The sequence below is a fragment of the Triplophysa dalaica genome, chromosome 2, assembly GCF_015846415.1.
Source record: "Triplophysa dalaica isolate WHDGS20190420 chromosome 2, ASM1584641v1, whole genome shotgun sequence".
Taxonomy (NCBI): domain Eukaryota; kingdom Metazoa; phylum Chordata; class Actinopteri; order Cypriniformes; family Nemacheilidae; genus Triplophysa; species Triplophysa dalaica.
Window position 1 is genome coordinate 27,315,762 of NC_079543.1, and position 19,328 is coordinate 27,335,089.

The 19,328-nt window shown below is 38.8% G+C and overlaps 1 protein-coding gene across 1 annotated transcript in view; it reads left to right on the top strand.

Moving 5' to 3' along the window:
* The first annotated feature begins 2,537 nt into the window (after positions 1-2,537).
* Positions 2,538-19,328, top strand: part of rasa3 (RAS p21 protein activator 3) — a 30,535-nt gene continuing 13,744 nt past the window's right edge. Inside the window, exons 1-5 of the mRNA XM_056739067.1 lie at positions 2,538-2,693; positions 13,810-13,927; positions 14,274-14,377; positions 15,000-15,094; positions 17,556-17,632. Of these exons, the coding sequence (XP_056595045.1) occupies positions 2,639-2,693; positions 13,810-13,927; positions 14,274-14,377; positions 15,000-15,094; positions 17,556-17,632 (449 nt within the window). The 5' untranslated portion in view covers positions 2,538-2,638. The remainder of the gene's footprint in view (positions 2,694-13,809; positions 13,928-14,273; positions 14,378-14,999; positions 15,095-17,555; positions 17,633-19,328) is intronic.

Below are 19,328 nucleotides of genomic sequence, written 5' to 3' on the forward strand. Positions count from 1 at the left end.
ATATTATCATATGTGAGGAGATGTGAAGGGAACCGGAAACAGAGAACACCATTCAGCTGGGTTCTGTATTCCACACCAGCTGCCGATTAAGAGCTCCAGGTGTCTTATATCATAAAATTAAAAAATAAGGAAAATGTGATTATTGTCATTTTTACGTTAAATTAGTTTTTTGTGTATTTGTTTTTATATTCAAAGTTAATTTGCAAATTAATATAGTAGCGCAGGAAATACTGACAGAGACACAAAAAATATTGCTGTAGTCATACAGGTTATATAAATCGTGCAAAATATTGTGTCATTTACACAATAAAGCACAATTACAAAACCTTTCTATAAAAGGGAATTAAAATGAGCTAAATGGCACATAATGGTTTATAATAATGTTATGGTAATACATCTAAGACGTTTGTACAAACACACTAAACCAGTAGCATGGAGGCTTTATGAATATTAATTTTACTGCTGTGTTTTCATTTGAGTTTGTGCACTGAGGTTGTATTCATATTCCTCATTATTCATTTCTTATGTTTGTACCCAAATGGATATATTTCTATATCTGCATTGAATATCTGCAACATCATTTTGTTTGCTGTTTGCTACAAGACTTAATCAGCCCTCCATCAAGATGTGGCTGCTCTATAATTTTGTGCATGCGCATGTGTGCATGCATGCGCTGGTGTGCAGGGCTATTTTTAGAATCTCATCTCTGTTATCTCTTTGACTTGTGTGTGAAACTAATTCACTGGTGCACATATCTCCGTTAATCAGCGTAAAGATGGAACATGATGTGTCCACCTGTTTTTTATACACAATATCAAATAAACAAACACTAAAATAGGCCTACATACTGAATGACACGTAGGTCATATAATACAGTTATTGTCCTGAACACTGATTTGTATATAATAAAATATACATGTGAAACGTTCAGTACATCTTTATGGTGTCCCAACTGTGTAAACAACATACAGCGGCTGTACACCACCAACAGACACCAGAAATCTAACAATTTACACATCAAGATCCCACTGTTTTTCTTTATTCAACAAACACTATATATAACAATTATTTTTACAAGGAATAATCTGGAACTGATTAAATTCAGTAAATTCAGCAGTCAAAAATTCTAAATTATGACAGTTTCCCATAGAAAATCTATGTAATTCTATATTTTTAACAGTGTTTCAAAGGGGTCTGTATTTCTATGTGATGGAGTCTGTGTGGAGTTCGTATTTCGAACCAGGTCCTGTCAGGGAGAGAAAACCTGCTTATGATGTCAACGTGAGGTATGATTAAATATAGCCTCATATATACCTAATTCAAAAGCACTTTTTATTATACGTATTGTACAAAAGAGCTTTGAGATAAGCAATAGTAATCGAATTCAACACATCATCGGTGTCAAAGAGTCATTTTTTCATGTTCATTCTTCTGAGAGTATGTTGAGAGAAGTGAATGTTTCATCACAGAAGAACTTTGGCTTCGACAAACACTATACATACAATATACAAGCTCCTAGTGGTCTACCACAGGGTGTAGTCACTGCTTTTCTTACTAAAAAACCTTCAAATAGACGTTATATTGGTCACATTACCCTAGCTGGCCCTTTGTTTCTGTAAACATCCCATCAAGTCACAGTCTACGCTTTGAATTTGCATGTGGCTGGTATCTGTCAGAAAGCATTGTTTGGCTTATTCTGTTTTGTATATGCGTCATTATAACGCTTCAGAAAAGTATTAAATGTAGCCATGCAAATTGGCCTCACAGTGACTTTGATGCTGACGTGAAGGATTCCTGGAGTGTAATTAGCTTCGGTGCTATATTAAAAGAGTCAGGCACCAATTATTGCCAGCGTGGCTAATGGTAACAATAGTCTGATCTGAAGACCTTCCTCACAACTGCTGATAAAAACCCCACGATGAAGTACGCAGCAGAAATGAAGGAAACGGTTCAATGAGTTTAAGTTGAACAATTTTTCACATGATAAAGCCACCGTTGAAGGTTCAGGGTCATTAAAACATCACTTTGTGTTTTGTTTCCTTTACATATGAGCCCCAGGATACAGTGAAGGACAAAAGTGCAGTTTGCTACTTAAATGGATGTATGTATGGCAAGATGTCTTTTTTCACAGGTTAATATTTCTCTCTCTTTACAATGCAGATGACATGTCAATGATTGTTAACAACCCAGTGAATTGAAAAGTCTTGTTTGTTTTAAATGGTTTATTGCATTGTTTTTTTATTCTGATCCATAAAATACTTTTGCTGCTGTTAAAAGTGAAAAGTGATTTTTTTTATTATCAATCATGTGGCCAAGACCCTCGAAGTAATTTGTAGCACTTAATTCTATAAATAATTAATGAATAACAATGAATTATAAAGTAAAAACGGTCTCCTTTTATGTAGTGTTTATCTTCTAGATGTGAACGGAATCAGAGAGACCGACCCCGCCTCTTTGCCATACTATCCAATCACCGCGCTAGAAGATCCGTTATGCTCCTCCCCTTCGAGAAGCGTTCTCATCTGAACAGTGCGCTCTAGCTCAGTCCGGTGAGTCACCGAGTGCGCGCGGTACTGTGGAGAGCGAGACCGCTTACGGCGGTGGAGAGTGAGCTAAAACAACACCGGAGAGCTCGAGCATGGCGGTCGAGGAGGAAGGACTGCGGGTCTTCCAGAGCGTCAAAATTAAAATCGGTGAGTACTGGGGCTACGCGCGAGGACGAGTGCTTACTGCGCACGAGCGCTTTTCGCATTCTGACTGGAATCCGCACGCGCTCGCTCCATTGTGAGAATTTGTGCATTTAATGACACCGCAAACGCCTGAATGTGATAATGTGCATCTTATTATTCATATTAGATATGTGCAGGAATGCAATAAGCGTTTTTCGCGTTCACATAAAACAAAAAAATATTTAGATATATTTGATGAATGACACCGCAGCAGCAGCTGTGTTGCGTTAGTTTGTGGTCATGATTGAAATAGCGGCACATCCAGATGTAAGAAAACACTTTCACTCGAGCTTTGTGTGAATGTATATCTACGTTTAAATACGAAACGTGTTTTTTCCCATCCGTACGCACGTATAGCGAATATTAAATGAAGTGATGGTTAGACAGATGTGTGTTTGACTCCAGCTGCTAATGTTTTCAGCCCCGGACTCATAAATGATGTTGTTGTTATTTCTGGCTGTTCAGCATCTGAAATCAGTTATACAGGCAACAAATGACCTTAAATCATTTCTGCAAATAACACTTACTCATGGAATCATACTTTCCGACTGAAAAGCGGTGCCTGTGCTTTACCAAGCGAGTGTCATTGCTAGTACGGTTGACAAATGCAAACATTATTGATGCTCGATTGCAGTGTTTCTTTGGCATTGGCGTGGATGAATTTCTATTGTCAAATCATTTCTACCTCTCTGAACCAATAGTACAACAATGATAACATACAGAAATACTGCAGTAAGGAATACACGTATTCACATATGATGGTGTTTGCATGGTACACCAAGGTGTTGGATAATATTGCATGTGTCTTATACCATGGTCATTTCCCAAAATAATCACATGCCATGATGTTTACGTAATACTCCAAGGCACATTACAGAATAGCATGATTTTGTCTTTGTAAGTGTCCATACGAAACCATGAAAATGACGTTTCTGTTAGTTTATTTCTAATCATTTGTGTTTATGTGATGTTATTTTGTTCTCTTGTATTATTCCAAATATCTATTCGGGATTATAACATGAAATCACTCCATTTGTGTGTCAGTTTGTTTGGGTATAAGTGTTTGTGTATTGGGTCAGTTGTTGTCATTGAGGACTCAGATTAGAGCAGAACACACATGCAGCTCTCCACTTTTAATCTTTATACGCCACAGAGTAAACATGCTACCGATGCAGGAGCGTATGTTGCCAAGCCATGTAAAGCCATGTTTACTAGAGTACAGTAAAATACGTTTTTTGTTCGTTGACTGTTTTATGTTTATATTTGTATTTAATTTCCAATGTCACTGACTCATTACAATATGTTATAACTATCTTTACTAGATGGTTTCAGCAGCAACAAAATAAACAAACATTAAGTGGCCCAAACGTAACTACTGGTAGACCGCCGCAAAGAATCACTAACTGTTAAAGTGTTTAAATGTAATTGAATAAAACTAATATGCAATAAAGTATTCAAATAAAATCATATGAATATAAATGAAATATGAAATAAATTGTTATATTGCAACCAAGCACGGATTTAAAGTTAACTTTGGGCAATTTAGGGTGCCTGTAGATTATTTCTGATAACAATTAAGAAAAACCAGGAAGAACCGTCACTTGGCTAAACTTGTCTTTCCAATATTTAGAATTTATACTCCAATACCAATCTCAACCGCAAGATGTCAATGTACCATACGGTTTCTTTAATAGTGACCAAACTGCAGGACCCATTCAACAAATCGTTTATTTGATACAATTATTAAACAATGAAATAATAGTAATAATTAATATGAACATACATTTAATAAAAAATAAATGTTATTAGACACTGGTATTAGTATTAGACACTAGCCAAACCTCAAACAGGAAGTTAACTGGGGGTCAGGCGTGCGTGCGACCTATGAAGCGGTCTATAGTTGGCATGGTAAAAGTTTGATGTAAACAGAGTTGTTGTTTGTTTTTATGTTAGTATGTAACATAGTAATGTGGTACTAAACGATTTTCCACATTTCAAAAAAAGTTGCTGATCCTGATTTGTTTGTTTCCTAACATCAAATAATGTCCCTCTGCGGCTGGTTTGTATATTTATCCCTGATTGCTCCACCTGCATGTCACAGAATTGCATGTTTTGAAGAAGTAGTTGTTGCTGTATCTTCCTCAACGGGTCATCAGACAGCGAGAAGAAATAAACATGATCTTTGAGTAAATTCTTTCTGTTATGGGTATCATCACACATGTAGAGAAAGACTTCAGTCCAGCTGGTTGGACAAATATAGTGGATGTCAACTGTTACTTTATGATCTGTGCTTATAAAATGACAGCTTTGCATTTTGATCTACTCGATAGGATACTAGACTGGGTGGGTACAGTAAGTGAAATTGTTTTTGGAACACAAAGAAAGATATTATGAGAAATGTCTCAAAGGTTTTGTGGCTATACAGCTTCATTTATTGGGGGCCAGTGTTGTTTGGTTACCAATGTTTTTCAAAATATTTTCTTTTGTGTTTTGCAAAAGAAAGTCAGATTTGGAATACAGGTTTGAAATGACAGTAGGGCTAGTAAATAATTTCTACTGCTTTTAATTGTTGATTTTTGTAAGATGAATTGTTTTAATATTTCTTGTTTTCTGTCATGTTTGAGCTTGTACTCATTTTCTTATTCTGTTGTGGTTGAACAGTCCTTTGGTCTACTTTGTAGTGGAAAGGGCTCTATAAATAAAGTAGACTTGAGACTAGGAAATGATGAATTGATTTTTGGATGAACTATCCCTTAAAATAATTTGCTATCCTTATATAAAGCTTCCCACTAGCATGGAAGACGTGCTTCAAAGACGTGCTACATGTACAACATCATAAGTCATTAAAAATTCATACCACAATTTTTGTTTTAAAAATAGTAAATGTTTCTATGTTTTTTCCATCAGTTCTGAAATATGTGTTTTTGTGGGTTGAAACCTAAAATCGTTTGAGTAATTGACATTATTGAAGTCCCTGGTTCTCAACCAGGGGGGCACAGAAGTACTGCAGGTGGGGCGTGATGGTTCCCCGAAACCCAGACCTTTGGAACTCGATTGCGAGTTCATAGCTGTGGACAGTTATTAAAGATGTAAAGCGTTATTTTTGACAGGAAAATGACACCACTATGTGTCTATATTAAAAACCCGCTCACGTCAAAATCAATGAAACGTGCACGGCTCTCGGGATCTGGCAGATAAATCCTTTTGGAATAATGTCCAAAACACAACTATTTTGGAAAACAAATTGTTCACAATGTTTTTTTAATGGAAACCATTCATTTCTGTGATGCATGTATAGAGCTATTTTACATTTTATTTTAAAAATATATATAAACTATATCTAACATATTTTACACATTATCTTATCTATCCATTCCTCAATGTACAGTATGGGAGGGGGGCACCAGTTCTTTAAATGGGTTTACAGGGGGGGCGTGAACATAAAAAAGTTTTTGTACTAGTAAATACATGTTTGCCCTGACCAATGATGTCACGGTCAGTAGACCAATATGAGGCTCATGTGTTGTCCTTTCCACTAGGAAGTGGAGGCTTCCAGCTTGTTCGGCTACATAAATGGAGTTTTCTCCTGAGCTTCCTTTCGGAGCACACGTCTAGAGGAAACAGTGTCTGGCTTTTAAAAGTCAGGACCTTCTGATAGGGGGAGCGAAGAGGAAACAGGAAGTTGCTCCAAATCACTTCCTGATTTGACTGATCTGGAACACTGCTTGTGTTTTCCATATTCCTGGGAAGTAGCAGGCTGAATGCAGACCAGATGGAAGCCAACTTTAAGTGCCATGATCAGACTGGCATGACCGTTCTGTTTTTAGTAACCTTGGAAAGTCAACATGACCTCAGAATGGCATCTGTTTACTTTGGTCTTATTGTAAAACGATTTGTAATGAATAGAAATGGTTGTCTTCATAATCTTTAATCAGAACTAAAAATTCTTTCCACTAAAGAAACTTGCCATTCCAGCTAGCATTTATCAAGCCACACAGGCTATTGCTTATTGTTAACTTAATGAAATACATTATAAATAATACATATGTAGAAAAAAAGTCACAAATACAGGTATTTAAGTGTTATTTTAGGCTAGTGTACTTTAGAAAAACAAGTTTTGTAATCTATTATTCAATGATGCTCCGCATCTGTAGCGCCTATTTTGATCTTTCGATTTGCTTTGTGTGTGATGGAGAGAAGGTGTGAGTGGGTGTGAGAAAGTGTTTATTTTGGAGAGAGAGAGAAAGAGAGAGAGAGAGAGAGTCTGGTTTGTGTAGTATTGAGCAGAAGTATGGTCGTGTGTCAAGCAGAGGGTCTGAGAGGAAGAAACAAGCTGAGGTGGGCTCTCTGGTTTTTCAGGACGTTCTTCCATTGAGTCTCTGGGCTTGTTTGAAGAAGGTCAAGGGTTATGTTTTGAGGTTTCTTTTCCACTTCTGACAGCAGGCCGAAAGTTTCTTACTTCTACTGAGGATGTGACATGACCTCTCATGACACAGACGTCTTCCTCTATAATGCTTATCTCATAGAGGAAGTAATGTCACAGACGGTAAATTCCCAGTGCAGTTTTCCAGGAAAATCCTCCTTGGAATTAACCGGTTGGTAGTTGATGGGGGATGCTTCTACCTGGTATTGTGTATGGCATTCAGTGTGATAAAGTGTCCTGTCTTAGAAGAGATGCTGTAAATTGGTTCGAATGAGGGTAAAATGAAGGAGCGAAATGCAGCTGAATTCATACATAACAAATTGTTTATAAAAAGCATCATTTTAGTAACGAAACTGTAATCTATCATCCATAGTGAAATGATTGTAAAAGATAGGTCCTGCACAGTTGAGCTCAGTTGAGCTTAGGGGGGAACCATCTGTATTGCAATGAAGTCTGTGGTCTGATGAACGTATTTGGTACACGCACATCTCTCTTAACCTCCTGTCTGTCTCTAAAGGCATTGCTGAGGTAAGACATCTATATCCAGATTATAAACCAAAGCAAAACACCAGTACATGCTAATTGAAACACAATTTTATATTTTATAAATGTATAAAAAGCAATGCCAAGTTAATTGATGTGTGCTCACTGGGGTCTTTCATGCTGACTGAACATCCTCCTCCGTTTGCTTCTGTAAAAGACAAATTGAAAAAACTTTAGTAACACACCGGACTGAACGTGCATGCCTATGCAACATTGAAGCAAACATCAGTTTTTATACTGCATTTACACAAGATTACTTGGATTAAGGTAACCGTATATTAAAATAATAAACTTTTCTTAATTTAAAATTTAGCTTTTTGAACCTAATAGAGTTATTTATCCAAGAATATATTTAATGACTTGATAATTAATGACTTAATGATATTTACAAGCAACAACATACACATTGCTCGTCATACATCTATTGTTTTCTAGCACATAGTTTCGGATTTATAAGTACTGTAAACTCCACCATGTCCTCCCATTTATTTTACCCCATTACAGTTAACAAAAAGCATTAAATGGTCACTTGACTGGAATAGCATTGGCGCTAACAAATAGAGGGTATTGACGTGTCGTCACTTTACCACGTGAGCATGCCGTAGTGCAAAATGACTGCTAAAAATATCAGGAAACACAATTCCGAGCAACATTTCAGTGACCAGGAACACCGGACTCCTTTGTAAGTCGTAGGGATTTCGTAAGGATCTTGTTATTTCAGCAAATAATTGCATGTTTCAGTCCTGGTTGGTTTGTTTTTACTTTTCTCTTCAGCCATTTTGCTGGGTATTTTGCCACCCAGGTGAGCGTGTCCCAGGGCGTCAATGCATACCCTCTATTTACACGCAAACAGGGACGTTTATTTTAGTATAACCTTCAACTTAACCTATGCTACAGTGTTCATAATGCAACCGCTAACAGAAATTGAAACTTACCACTTGAACTCTTTCAAATAAATTTGGATGTTTTCTCCATTCACCACAAAACTCTCGTTATTGAAAAGTTTCAGACTGACAACATGTCGGACAGCACATCAGTACCGAGTTGATCCGGTACGTGGTACCGACTTGGACCCGAAGTACCAGGACTTTTGACCACACTATAACCAGGCATTCCCTGTGTCTGCTAGTGGCCTCGTGATCATACTCGTTTGGTTTGGTTTCACCCTCAGCGTGCGAAGGAAATGCCATTTGAAACTTCAGACCCACTTCCTGTTTTGTTCTGCTGGTTTGTTGACGGTAGTTCAGTGAGGAATCTCAATGGCGTGAATGTCAAGTTTTACTTGAGAATTTGGCCTTCGGGGAAAATTGACAGATAGACATCTGGTGTTGATATAAACACTCGGTCGATCAGGTACATATTACACCCGAGCACCCGAGATGAGTCTTGAGTGCCTCTGAACCATATACTGTATAAAATATGGATGTAGTGTCCTTGACCGCACCCGTAGGTTTTCTGATGAGCTGTTTTGAAGCTTAAATTGGGCGGAGCCGGCCGTCGCCTACTTAGTCACTCCCAGATAATCGAAAATGGGAGGCGGGTCGTGGTTGGAGCTGAGGCGCCTGATTGGCTTAAACCGCTTGTCACTCAATTTTAAGGCTAAATATGAGTTAAACAGGTGAGTTATAAAAAAAAAATTACCTACATAGACAGACTTTTTTGGGGACCAGGCTGTAAACTTGTCTTTTTCTGCTGTAAAATTGGTACTTTTAATATGTTGCTCGATGAGGTTCTGTCGCAAGCGGCAAGTTGATGAATTGCAGTTTAATTCACATCCGTGTTGGCTTCACGAGAGAGATCGAAAGGTTCCCGCTTGCTGTGAACGTGTCTTGGTTTATTGTGCGAAGTTATCTATAAATAAATCCCTTTATTTCTTTATTTTTTGCTTATTTATGCAAGTAGCTTTGGATCATAACATCTGCTTTATGCCTAAATATAAATTAATGTTTAGAAAGATCCAGCAGTCCTAGTGGAACAGACTGGGACAATGCCTCTTGTGTCCATCCCTGTTTGTTATGATCGCATTAACGTCAGCGTTTAATTTGCCTTTTACTTAGACTCTATTAAACTTGCCAGAGCAGTTAGCATCATCAAATTTACGGTTCTGTATCCGTCCAGCATGCTGTCATGTGTGCCATGGCCTCTTTCTCTCCCTCCCTCTTTTTCTCCCTCTCATGTTTAGCCTTTAAACTAATTCTTGGATGCAGCCAGAATTCCATTTGTGTTATGTCATTTCCTGTGGCAGCTTTCTCATGTCGCCTCTCTCTTTCGCTGGTTTGGGTCACTGTCTGTCCGTCAGACCAGCTTAGTGTGTGTGTCTGTTCTGCTTTCTAGGGTATTGTGGTTGGTTGCTTGTTCATTGCTGTCTTGTTGCTTTATATTGTTGCCTTATCTAAAATGTTCTAGGTGGTTGCTAGGGTGTTGATTGTTATCTTCTCTTCCCATCATCCCTTCACTCTTTTTATCAACACATCACCTCACTTTCGCATCGGTTTATTTGTTCATTCTTGCTCGCTCTCTTGGGGTGCTCTGACCTCATTTCCTGTGGCTGACTTTTACTCTTCTCAGTGTGTTTTTTTTCTATATTTGTGTGTTTGTGTTTCATGCACTTCACTGTATTTTATGCGTTCACAGTTTTAAGCATATCAGTAACCCAGCTAGCACATGGACGTCTGTAATACGTATGCTAAAGATCTGGAGGTCTACTCTAAATCAGACATAATCTAAATCAGACATCTACAAGACATCTGTAAGATGTTTATATGTCACATCTGAAAGCAGACATCTCCGAGACGTATAGCAGATGAGCAAACTATGTCTGTGAACGCAAATTCAAATCTTTCACTCTTTTGACTGGCACAGTAAACCGCTATCCACTTTTCCCTAGCAATCACCTAACAATGCCCTAGCAACCAGCCTCAACACCTTAGCAACAGCATTGCATAGTGATGTTGAGTTTGGTATGAGGACATTTTCTTTGATTTCTTCAGAAAGTCTATAGCTAAAAACAAGTTTTCACTTTCGTTTACACTGTCTGCTGAGACCCTATAAACAGGAAGTCGTTTCTGGAGCAGTCAAACCATTTGACATGATGAGCGCACACATGTTCATGTCATGTTCCACAACAATGCCCTATGTACCACTAAATTTACTTTTTGATTTGTGTTGTCAAAGAATCACAGAAAAAATGCTAATTTGTATCACAATTATGCATGAAATATCAACTGTCGACATGATACAATGCCTCCTCTGTATGCTGGGAAATGACAGCGATAAAAGAATGCCAAACTGCTCAACACCTCATACACAACTTCCCAGAACAACGTTGTGTAAACACAAACATTGGAAACAATTATATACACAATGGCTGCAGCTACTACCACCAATAATATCACTGACAGCAAACAATAACACAAACATGTTATGAGTCAGTAGGAAAAACGTGGTAAAGTATGACATGAAAATGAGTCGCTGGTTATTATCTTTCTGTCATTTGGGGAAACAGAAGCTGGCAACACTTCCTGTTTTGCTGTTTTCCTGTGGCATGAGGACTTGTTGCGTCTGGCTATAGTGGTTTGTGTATGTTGGTCTTTGTGGATTTTCTGAAGGAAATGTGAGGTGTAAGTCTGATCTTGTTGATCTGAGGACCATTTGTGGATATGAGGAACCATGCGATTGCACACTCAGGGAGTTTGAGTTTGATTATCAGCACTGATAATCCAAAAATTTAAATTCAGTCATCATTTACTCGCCTTCGATGAAAAGTCCGTTTATAAGCGTTCTTCCAAATATCTTTCTCTGTGTTCATCAGAACAAAGACATTTATACAGATTTGGAACAAGTCGAAGGTTAGTAAATGATGATCCCATTTTCATTTTTGGGTGAAGTATCCCTTAAATAGTGATGCTTGACTTAAATGTCTCAACTGAATCATTGCGAGGTCACTCATCATTCCCATGAGCACTTCCTCCGGTGCTGTACTGTGACAACACACAAAGCTCCCGTAATCGCACAATGCCCTGATCTCCAGAGTGACATGCAAGCTGTAATCTAGTTAGACAGGAAATTTAGATTCCTCCACATCTGGAATGTCATTCATGGATTGGCCACATCAACACCTGACCACATCAGATGCAGGCCATACCTCAACACTTTTTAATCACACCATCCTCATCACCCTTACTATATTGCATGCGTGTGCAGTTGCATTGTGTTATTTTGTGTGGTCATATCTCTCAGTGTTCTGTGCTTTCTATTAGTCATTCAACACAAAACACTTTTTCAATAGAGCAGGAACAATAGCGTTTTGAATGACACGTGCGCTCGAAATCAGCGCATTGTGCCGAGTTTTGTGGCCTGAGGTCGAACGCCTGTCGAAATGTAAGTTGGGGTGTGAGATGGGTGTGTTTGGCGGTTAGAATCGCTTCTGTAGGGTGTGTAACCGGACACCAGTTCATTTTGAGGAAACGAACACACCACAACACACCCTAACTTCCTGCTGCAGGGCTACAGCTGTGTGTCTGCTCGGGTGCGTGTGTTAACAGATTCTTCTTCTCTGTGCTGTGTGTTGTCACACATGCGTGTAATCTGTGTGTCAGGGCTGCAGATCCCACACACAGATTTTTGAGCTGAACCCACCCTGCCCCTCCACGGCTGGAGAATATTGCTCTCTATTGTTCTGTTCTCAGCGAGCGTGTCTGAGCGTACACTTAACTGAATCCAGACCAGACCTTTAGGCCAAAAATCTATTTATATCAGCTGGTTTATGTGTGTGTAAGCATTTAACGGAGTAACTGCCGTTGCAGCACTAAAATTCAATTCAAATTGTCTGGATAAAAGAACTCAGTACACGTACAGTAATTTAAACTAATGCATATCTCTAAAAAGACTTATACTGGCATGATCTTGTATTAAAAAGAAATAACTTTTATTAATGTTATTTATCTTTCACTGTAATTTTATTATTTTACATTGATTTTAAATTGTTGAATTGCACAATGATCTTAAGATAACTTCGGGCCAGCGCTTGCGTCTATATCCCAATGCATATAATAATCTTAGTGAAACTTTACTGTAGTAAACTGTTGTCAATTGTAGTTAGGGGTGTAAATCGGATTTGTTGATCATTATACAATACTATATTGAGTTTTATCTACCAACGATACGTTATTCACCAATGCTTCTGAAATTTCTGCGAAACTGTTACGATTCGTTACGATTAAGGGCATTTTCCCTTTAAGTGTAAGGCTCAGTTGTAGAGAGGACTGGAAGCGAAGTGGGAGAGAGAAGGGGGTGGGTTCACGAGACGGGAATCGAACTCTGGTCGCACGATGCGCAACCGCGGCACATGTCGGAGCACTGCCCACTAGGCTATCAGCTCCGACACAATTCCGTTAATTTAGCGCTATTTCGATATTTCTTGCCTAGATTAAAGTTGTAGTTACATTTTTAATAATTAACAAAGGTTTAATTAATCTTGATTAAATGGGACATTTACAACAACAAACTAACAAAAAAAACTTTAGAAGAACGTTATGCGCGTTTCAAAATATAGTTACCTCTTTTTCGATATTTTACGTGAGGCATCGATGCATTGTATCGTTAGAAATGTTAGCGATGCATAAATCCATTTTGATATATGATTATACCCCTAAATTTTAGTACTTCATTTAACAGTATTACTGTATGTTCTCCCTCTTATATTAGATCAATACCATTTATGAATGCATACTGTACTGTTTTGTAATATTAGCTAGAGTGAAATGATAAACCTTTGTTAAATACTGTAGTATACTTACATTAAGCTTAGAGTTCATTATGCACTTCAGACATCCCTGTGTGAAGACCAGGTGACAATACCTGGCGTTTTTATTTGGAAGATTTAAGAGTGGATATTGATAAGTGATCACGGCAGTATCATGCTAACATGGCATGTTCAAGTGGTGTGGTTTTGACGCAGTGTGTTGAGATGATTTATGAATACCCACAAGGCTCACTTTGTGTGTTCGAGCGCTTTTATTCCTGTACACACAAACGTGAAACATGACAAAGAACACATATGAATCATCAGCTTTATAAACAATCATGTCTATAATGGAATTTCTCTCTGTGCAGGTGAGGCCAAGAACATTCCTCCCTATCCGGGTCCCAATAAAATGAGGGATTGTTACTGCACAGTGAACTTGGACCAGGAGGAGGTTTTCAGAACCAAAACCATGGAGAAGTCTTTATGGTAAGACAAAAATTAATTTCTAATAAAAGTAGACAACCCAAAATCATAAATCAAGCTTTCATGTGGTTAGAGCGTGGCACTAGCAATGCATGGGTCATGGGTTCAATCCCAGGGGATTGCACATAGTCAGAAACAAAGTGAGAAATACAATTAAATGTAAGTCGCTTTGGATAAAAGCGTCTGCCAAATGCATAAATGTAAATTTCATTACAAAACTTTATGATATATCCTTGAATATTGTAAAAGACATATTGAGCAACAGTTAAACAACCTCACACCCAAATCCCTTTTGATTGTGCGATCCGGTGCGTGTTTGAAGGTGAACTTTTCTCTTTGTTTGTGACAGCCCGTTCTACGGCGAAGACTTCTATTGTGAAATCCCGCGCAGTTTCCGACATCTGTCTTTCTACATCTTTGACAGAGATGTGTTCAGGCGGGACTCCAGTATCGGTGAGCAACACCCCTTTTTAAAAATTTTGTTTTTACAGTATCTATGTCACTAGTTGTCACACGATGTTACATGCTTCTGACATGTTGCGAGATGTTAGCATTTCCTGTCATATCTTTTCCAAGTTGTCACCGTTCATTGCTCTGGCTGCTGATGAGATTAGCTCGGGAGCCTGCTCCTTAATTGGCTGTCACTTATGTAGACTGGAAGCTGATTGGCTGTGCCGCTAAGGGGTGGGCAGATCTCGGTTTATTTTATAGCCAAAAGAAACAGAACTGATCAGGCGGTCTCAATGTGTTGAGCAGATGTGTCTGTAGCTCTCTCACAACGCAGTTGGCAAGTCCGACGCTGCTTACCACATTGGAGCGTATTCTCCCTGTTTATGATGAAGTTTCGAACAACAATTTCCCAGTAAAATCATGAGCTCGTAATGTAATGACAGGACTGCTTACAGATGAAAGAGATATTTTGAGAAACAATTTCAGATGCTGTGGGATACTACATTCATGAAAGGATTTTTGTAGCAATCCTTAAGATTATTAAACCGCTGTAAACAACAGTAATAGATGCTCAGTAATGCTTCAAGTCACACGTCGAGATTATTTATGATGTCTCTTTCTTCAGGTAAAGTAGCAGTGAAGAAGGAAGACCTGCAAAAATACCACGGTAAAGACCACTGGTTCCCGCTGCACTCCGTCAGTGCTGATTCAGAAGTCCAGGTACATGTTTTATGTTTGTCTCTGTGTGTTGTATACAGCCGCGGAAAGGAGCATTGCAAATTTAATTGCAAATTTAATCAGCATTTCTAGATCTATTGTGGCCATTCCTGTCTAGGGTCTATTGAAGTTCAACAAAATCAAACCTCAGCAGTGACATAAAGTCATCTAACACGACTGAACGACTGACAGAATCGCTGGTCTGATTTAAATGAATTACCTACCAATCGACCTTTAAAACAGTATATTCAAACTAAGAAAATCTGTAAAAATAGGGCACAGTGCTTTAAGGTTTCTGCTATTTTTATTTGATTATCTTTTGAAATTTGACCATTGCTCAGCTCCCGTGGCATCAAGGGATAGAGAAGTGTCCATCTGATGCACACTCACGAATCTCGGCAGTAGTAGTAGACCATCCGGGTATTTCTCGCCTACTGTTTTGCGATACTGAGGTTTCGGACATACTACTCGAGTTTCATACTCATTGTCACCTAAAGTATAGTATGGAAGTGACCGATTTCTGACGCACGGCATGACATGACACATGAAAATGGATAAAAATCCACATTATCACATATAAAAATATTGTTGAACTTTTCGTAAGTACATGTACAAATGCTGTTGTGTCGCTTAAAATTGAATATGAACTTGTTTTCTTTGCCGTATTTAAAGTCTGATAAAAAATAGTGCGTCTTTTCTGTTAGTTTGACCTGTTTTTACAGTTTTCATTTTCTGCAAATTAATAAATTTGAGTATGGTTTTCTTAGTAGTTCACAGAATAAACCCCAAAAGGTAATTTTACCTAAACACACACCAATGAATGGTAAATTCAGTGAAACTGTAAGTGGCCTTTAAAATGGTCTCTTAATATTTTTCTGCGGCTGTGTATGGTTTGAAAGTAAAACACCCAACAGCATCTGTATCTCTCAATCTATGCGTGTGAGGAACCGTTTTGGCGCGGCGCATTTCAAAACAAACATCATGTATTGACCACAAACAGCGAGCGTGTCCCTTCACCTTGAGCTCCTGAACGGTTTCATGACAGAATGTTACTTTCACGTGTAGTGTATCACACATCATCGACACTATCTCACATCTAAGTGCACATTTACAATTTAATCGTTTACATAATTCGCAAATGATTTGCTTCAAATTTTCGTGTTCGGGGCGTTTAGCTAATTTCGTTGCCAATGCAGCATAACCAACAAAGTTAAAACCATTCAACAATTTAAAGACCGTGAACTCCTGATCCTTCGCTGCTGTCTGGGATAAATCGGGACAAATGACCAGATGTAACAAATCCGTTGTAGTAACGTATCAGATTCACAATTTCCCACACACACAATCACACACTCTGTCTTCAACATCTGTATGCATGTGGAGCAGATATCTTCCCTCACAAACACAGAGGCATTCATTGAGCCAGTGAGGAGAGGAAGGATGTGTGTGATGAAGAGAGCAGAGTGTCCGTCCATAGAGAGCTCATTGTTGTGCTGTGTGTCAGTAAGAACAGCCCATGCTCTTTATAAGGGACATTTGCATATTGATGATGTCAGCTGAAGTTAAACAGAGCAACTTTGTTTCTACCCACAGGATTTTATTGCTCAGAAGTTTCTCTTTCATGAGTTCATGAGACTAAATAAAGATCTCATTTACGTTTCTTAAATACTAACTCCTTCTTAGATGTTTCTCAGGTTGTCTGATTATAATAGACATGTTTCCATATGAAAGAAAATCACAGATGAGATCTTGGTCATATTTCAGCAATTTATCCCAGATTTCAGTGAGATTAAAGGGATCTTCCCCAAAAATTAAAATTCTGTCATTATTTACTCACCTTCGAGTTGTTCCAAATCTGTTCATATTTCTTTGTTCTGATGAACACATAAAATGATATTTGGAAGAATGCTTATAACCAAACAGATCTGCCCCCCATTGACTCCCATAGTTGGAAAAATGTATTTATCATCTTTGTATGTTCTGTTGAACACCAAAGAAGATATTTGGAAGAATGTAGGAGAGCAAACAGTTCTGGGGCACAATTGACTACTATTGTATTTTTTCCTACCATGGGAGTCAATGGGGGGGCAAAATCGGTCGGGTTATAAGCATTCTTCCAAATATCTCTCTCTGTGTTCACCAGAACAAAGAAATATATACAGATTTGGAACTCGAATGTGAGTAAATGATTTTCATTTTTGGTTGAGGTATCCCAAATTTGCACCGTATTCTTTGAGGAGAATATACTGAGATTTCAGACAGATGCTTTGGTGATGTTCGTGTTTTTAATCGCCATCATGCAGTGCGAAACACACGGGTGCCTGTGACTCACCGGCAGCTCGAACACACGCAGACCACACGAGACCTCGCATCCATTTTCACTTGTTTCTCACGTTTTGCTCTTTTGTCTCTCTCTCTTCGGGTGGCGGGTGTAACCATGGTAACGCTGTTCTTTCCTCCGCAGGGAAAAGTTCACCTGGAACTGCGTCTCAGTGAGGTCATCACCGACAGCGGAGTCATCTGCCACAAGCTGGCAACACGGTGAGGCGGCCGATCGCAAGTTTACTCAGCCAGCTCACAGCAAATAGCAAGTCTGAGTCCAGATCAGTTTTGCAGAATCACCTCAATATCGATCAGCCGCCGTAAACCTGTCAAGCAAAGGATTTATTGATCGCTGAGATAAGATGTATCAGGAGTGTGTGCTGTATTTTTGTGGCTTTAAAGGGGAGGCGTGCATTTAAATATGTTTAAAAAAACTCCATGTTAATGTTCAACTGTCATTGAAGGTCACTTCGGATTGTAAACACACTGTGCCGTTGGTACATTGAGAACATTTGAAGGGCTGTTGATCTGTAGAGCGTGTCCGCATTCTAACACACAGCAGCACAACAAAGTGCGATTAACATCATCCTCAGTACAGAAATGAAGCCACGATGAACAGGAGGAAAATATTCTCAGTTGAATACATTTTCTCTTGTTGTTTGATTCGTGTCGGAGTCAAGCAGAGCTCAGCATCTCATCTGTCTAGACAGCAGTCACGCTGGAGAAGTAGGTCTAGTTGAGCAGATTGCATTGTGGGATACGGTAAATTGTCCACTTCGCAGTAGATTAGTGTTTCATGCGTGCATAACATTACAGTGTTGTGTGTTTGTATGGTAATCGAAATAGAACACACAGGACCCTCCCACTGCAGGAGAGAGTGGTAAACCGTTCCGCTCAGAGTCATGTGATCAGTGATGTCGGGGGAGTACACAATACCAGCAAACCTCTCTGTTGTTGAACGTTGGTGTTGTGTGTGAATGTTGCTGTGTTTGTTGTGGCGAGTGACTAAACGTGCTTTAATGTGTTTTGATTTGCACCTGAGGGTTTATTTAAAGTAAAAGTGAAAAAGCAAACTGACATCTGCTGTGTCCGCGTGTGACCTTCGGGGTTGTAGGATGATATCAGAATTGCAAATGTTAGGAAGTAGAATAGAATGATAACATGGCCCTGAATACTTTCATTCACATCAAATTCTTTCAAATACAGTACGTGTACACAAATAGTTTTGATGCAATACTTCTAAACAAAATTATAATTCAGCACATTCAATACATTTTAAATTCAACATCCCGTGGAGCGTTTCCTCTGATATACGTGCATACGATAAGATTCGCATGTCTTTGCGTGAGTGCACATGCCGTCACGTCAAGTGCCGTCTCTGCATCGGTGGCTCTACGTCTCTGGACAGCTTCCCACCCTGAAGCACTCTGGGTAATGAGTTTAGAGTCACGGTGCTCTCATTCACAGAATCTTTCGTTTCGAGACGCAGATAAGACAACAGCGGAACATTTATGCAAACGTTGCACTATGATTCATTCACAGACAATGCAAAATCGATTCACAGGTTTCAGACATTTTTCAAGATATCTTCTTTTGCTGACTTTCAAAAGAACAAAATTTATGCAGATTTTAAATGACATGCGGGTGAATAACCGCCATGGCTCTGATTGTTGAGTTCTATTTGAGAGACTGAAAGCTTCATTTGGCACTCGCAGCAGGTTTGTCTGTTATTGTCCTGCGATGCACGTCACTGATGCTGTTTTTATGGACAGCTGAATGACCAGGCAAAGCAGGATTAGGCTTAACACACAGGAAGTGCTCTGATGGGATCTGGTATTAGTGATGCTATAAACCCTCCTCATTCAGTAAACGAGCAGCACACATACACAACAATCATTCATTTCCATATGACATT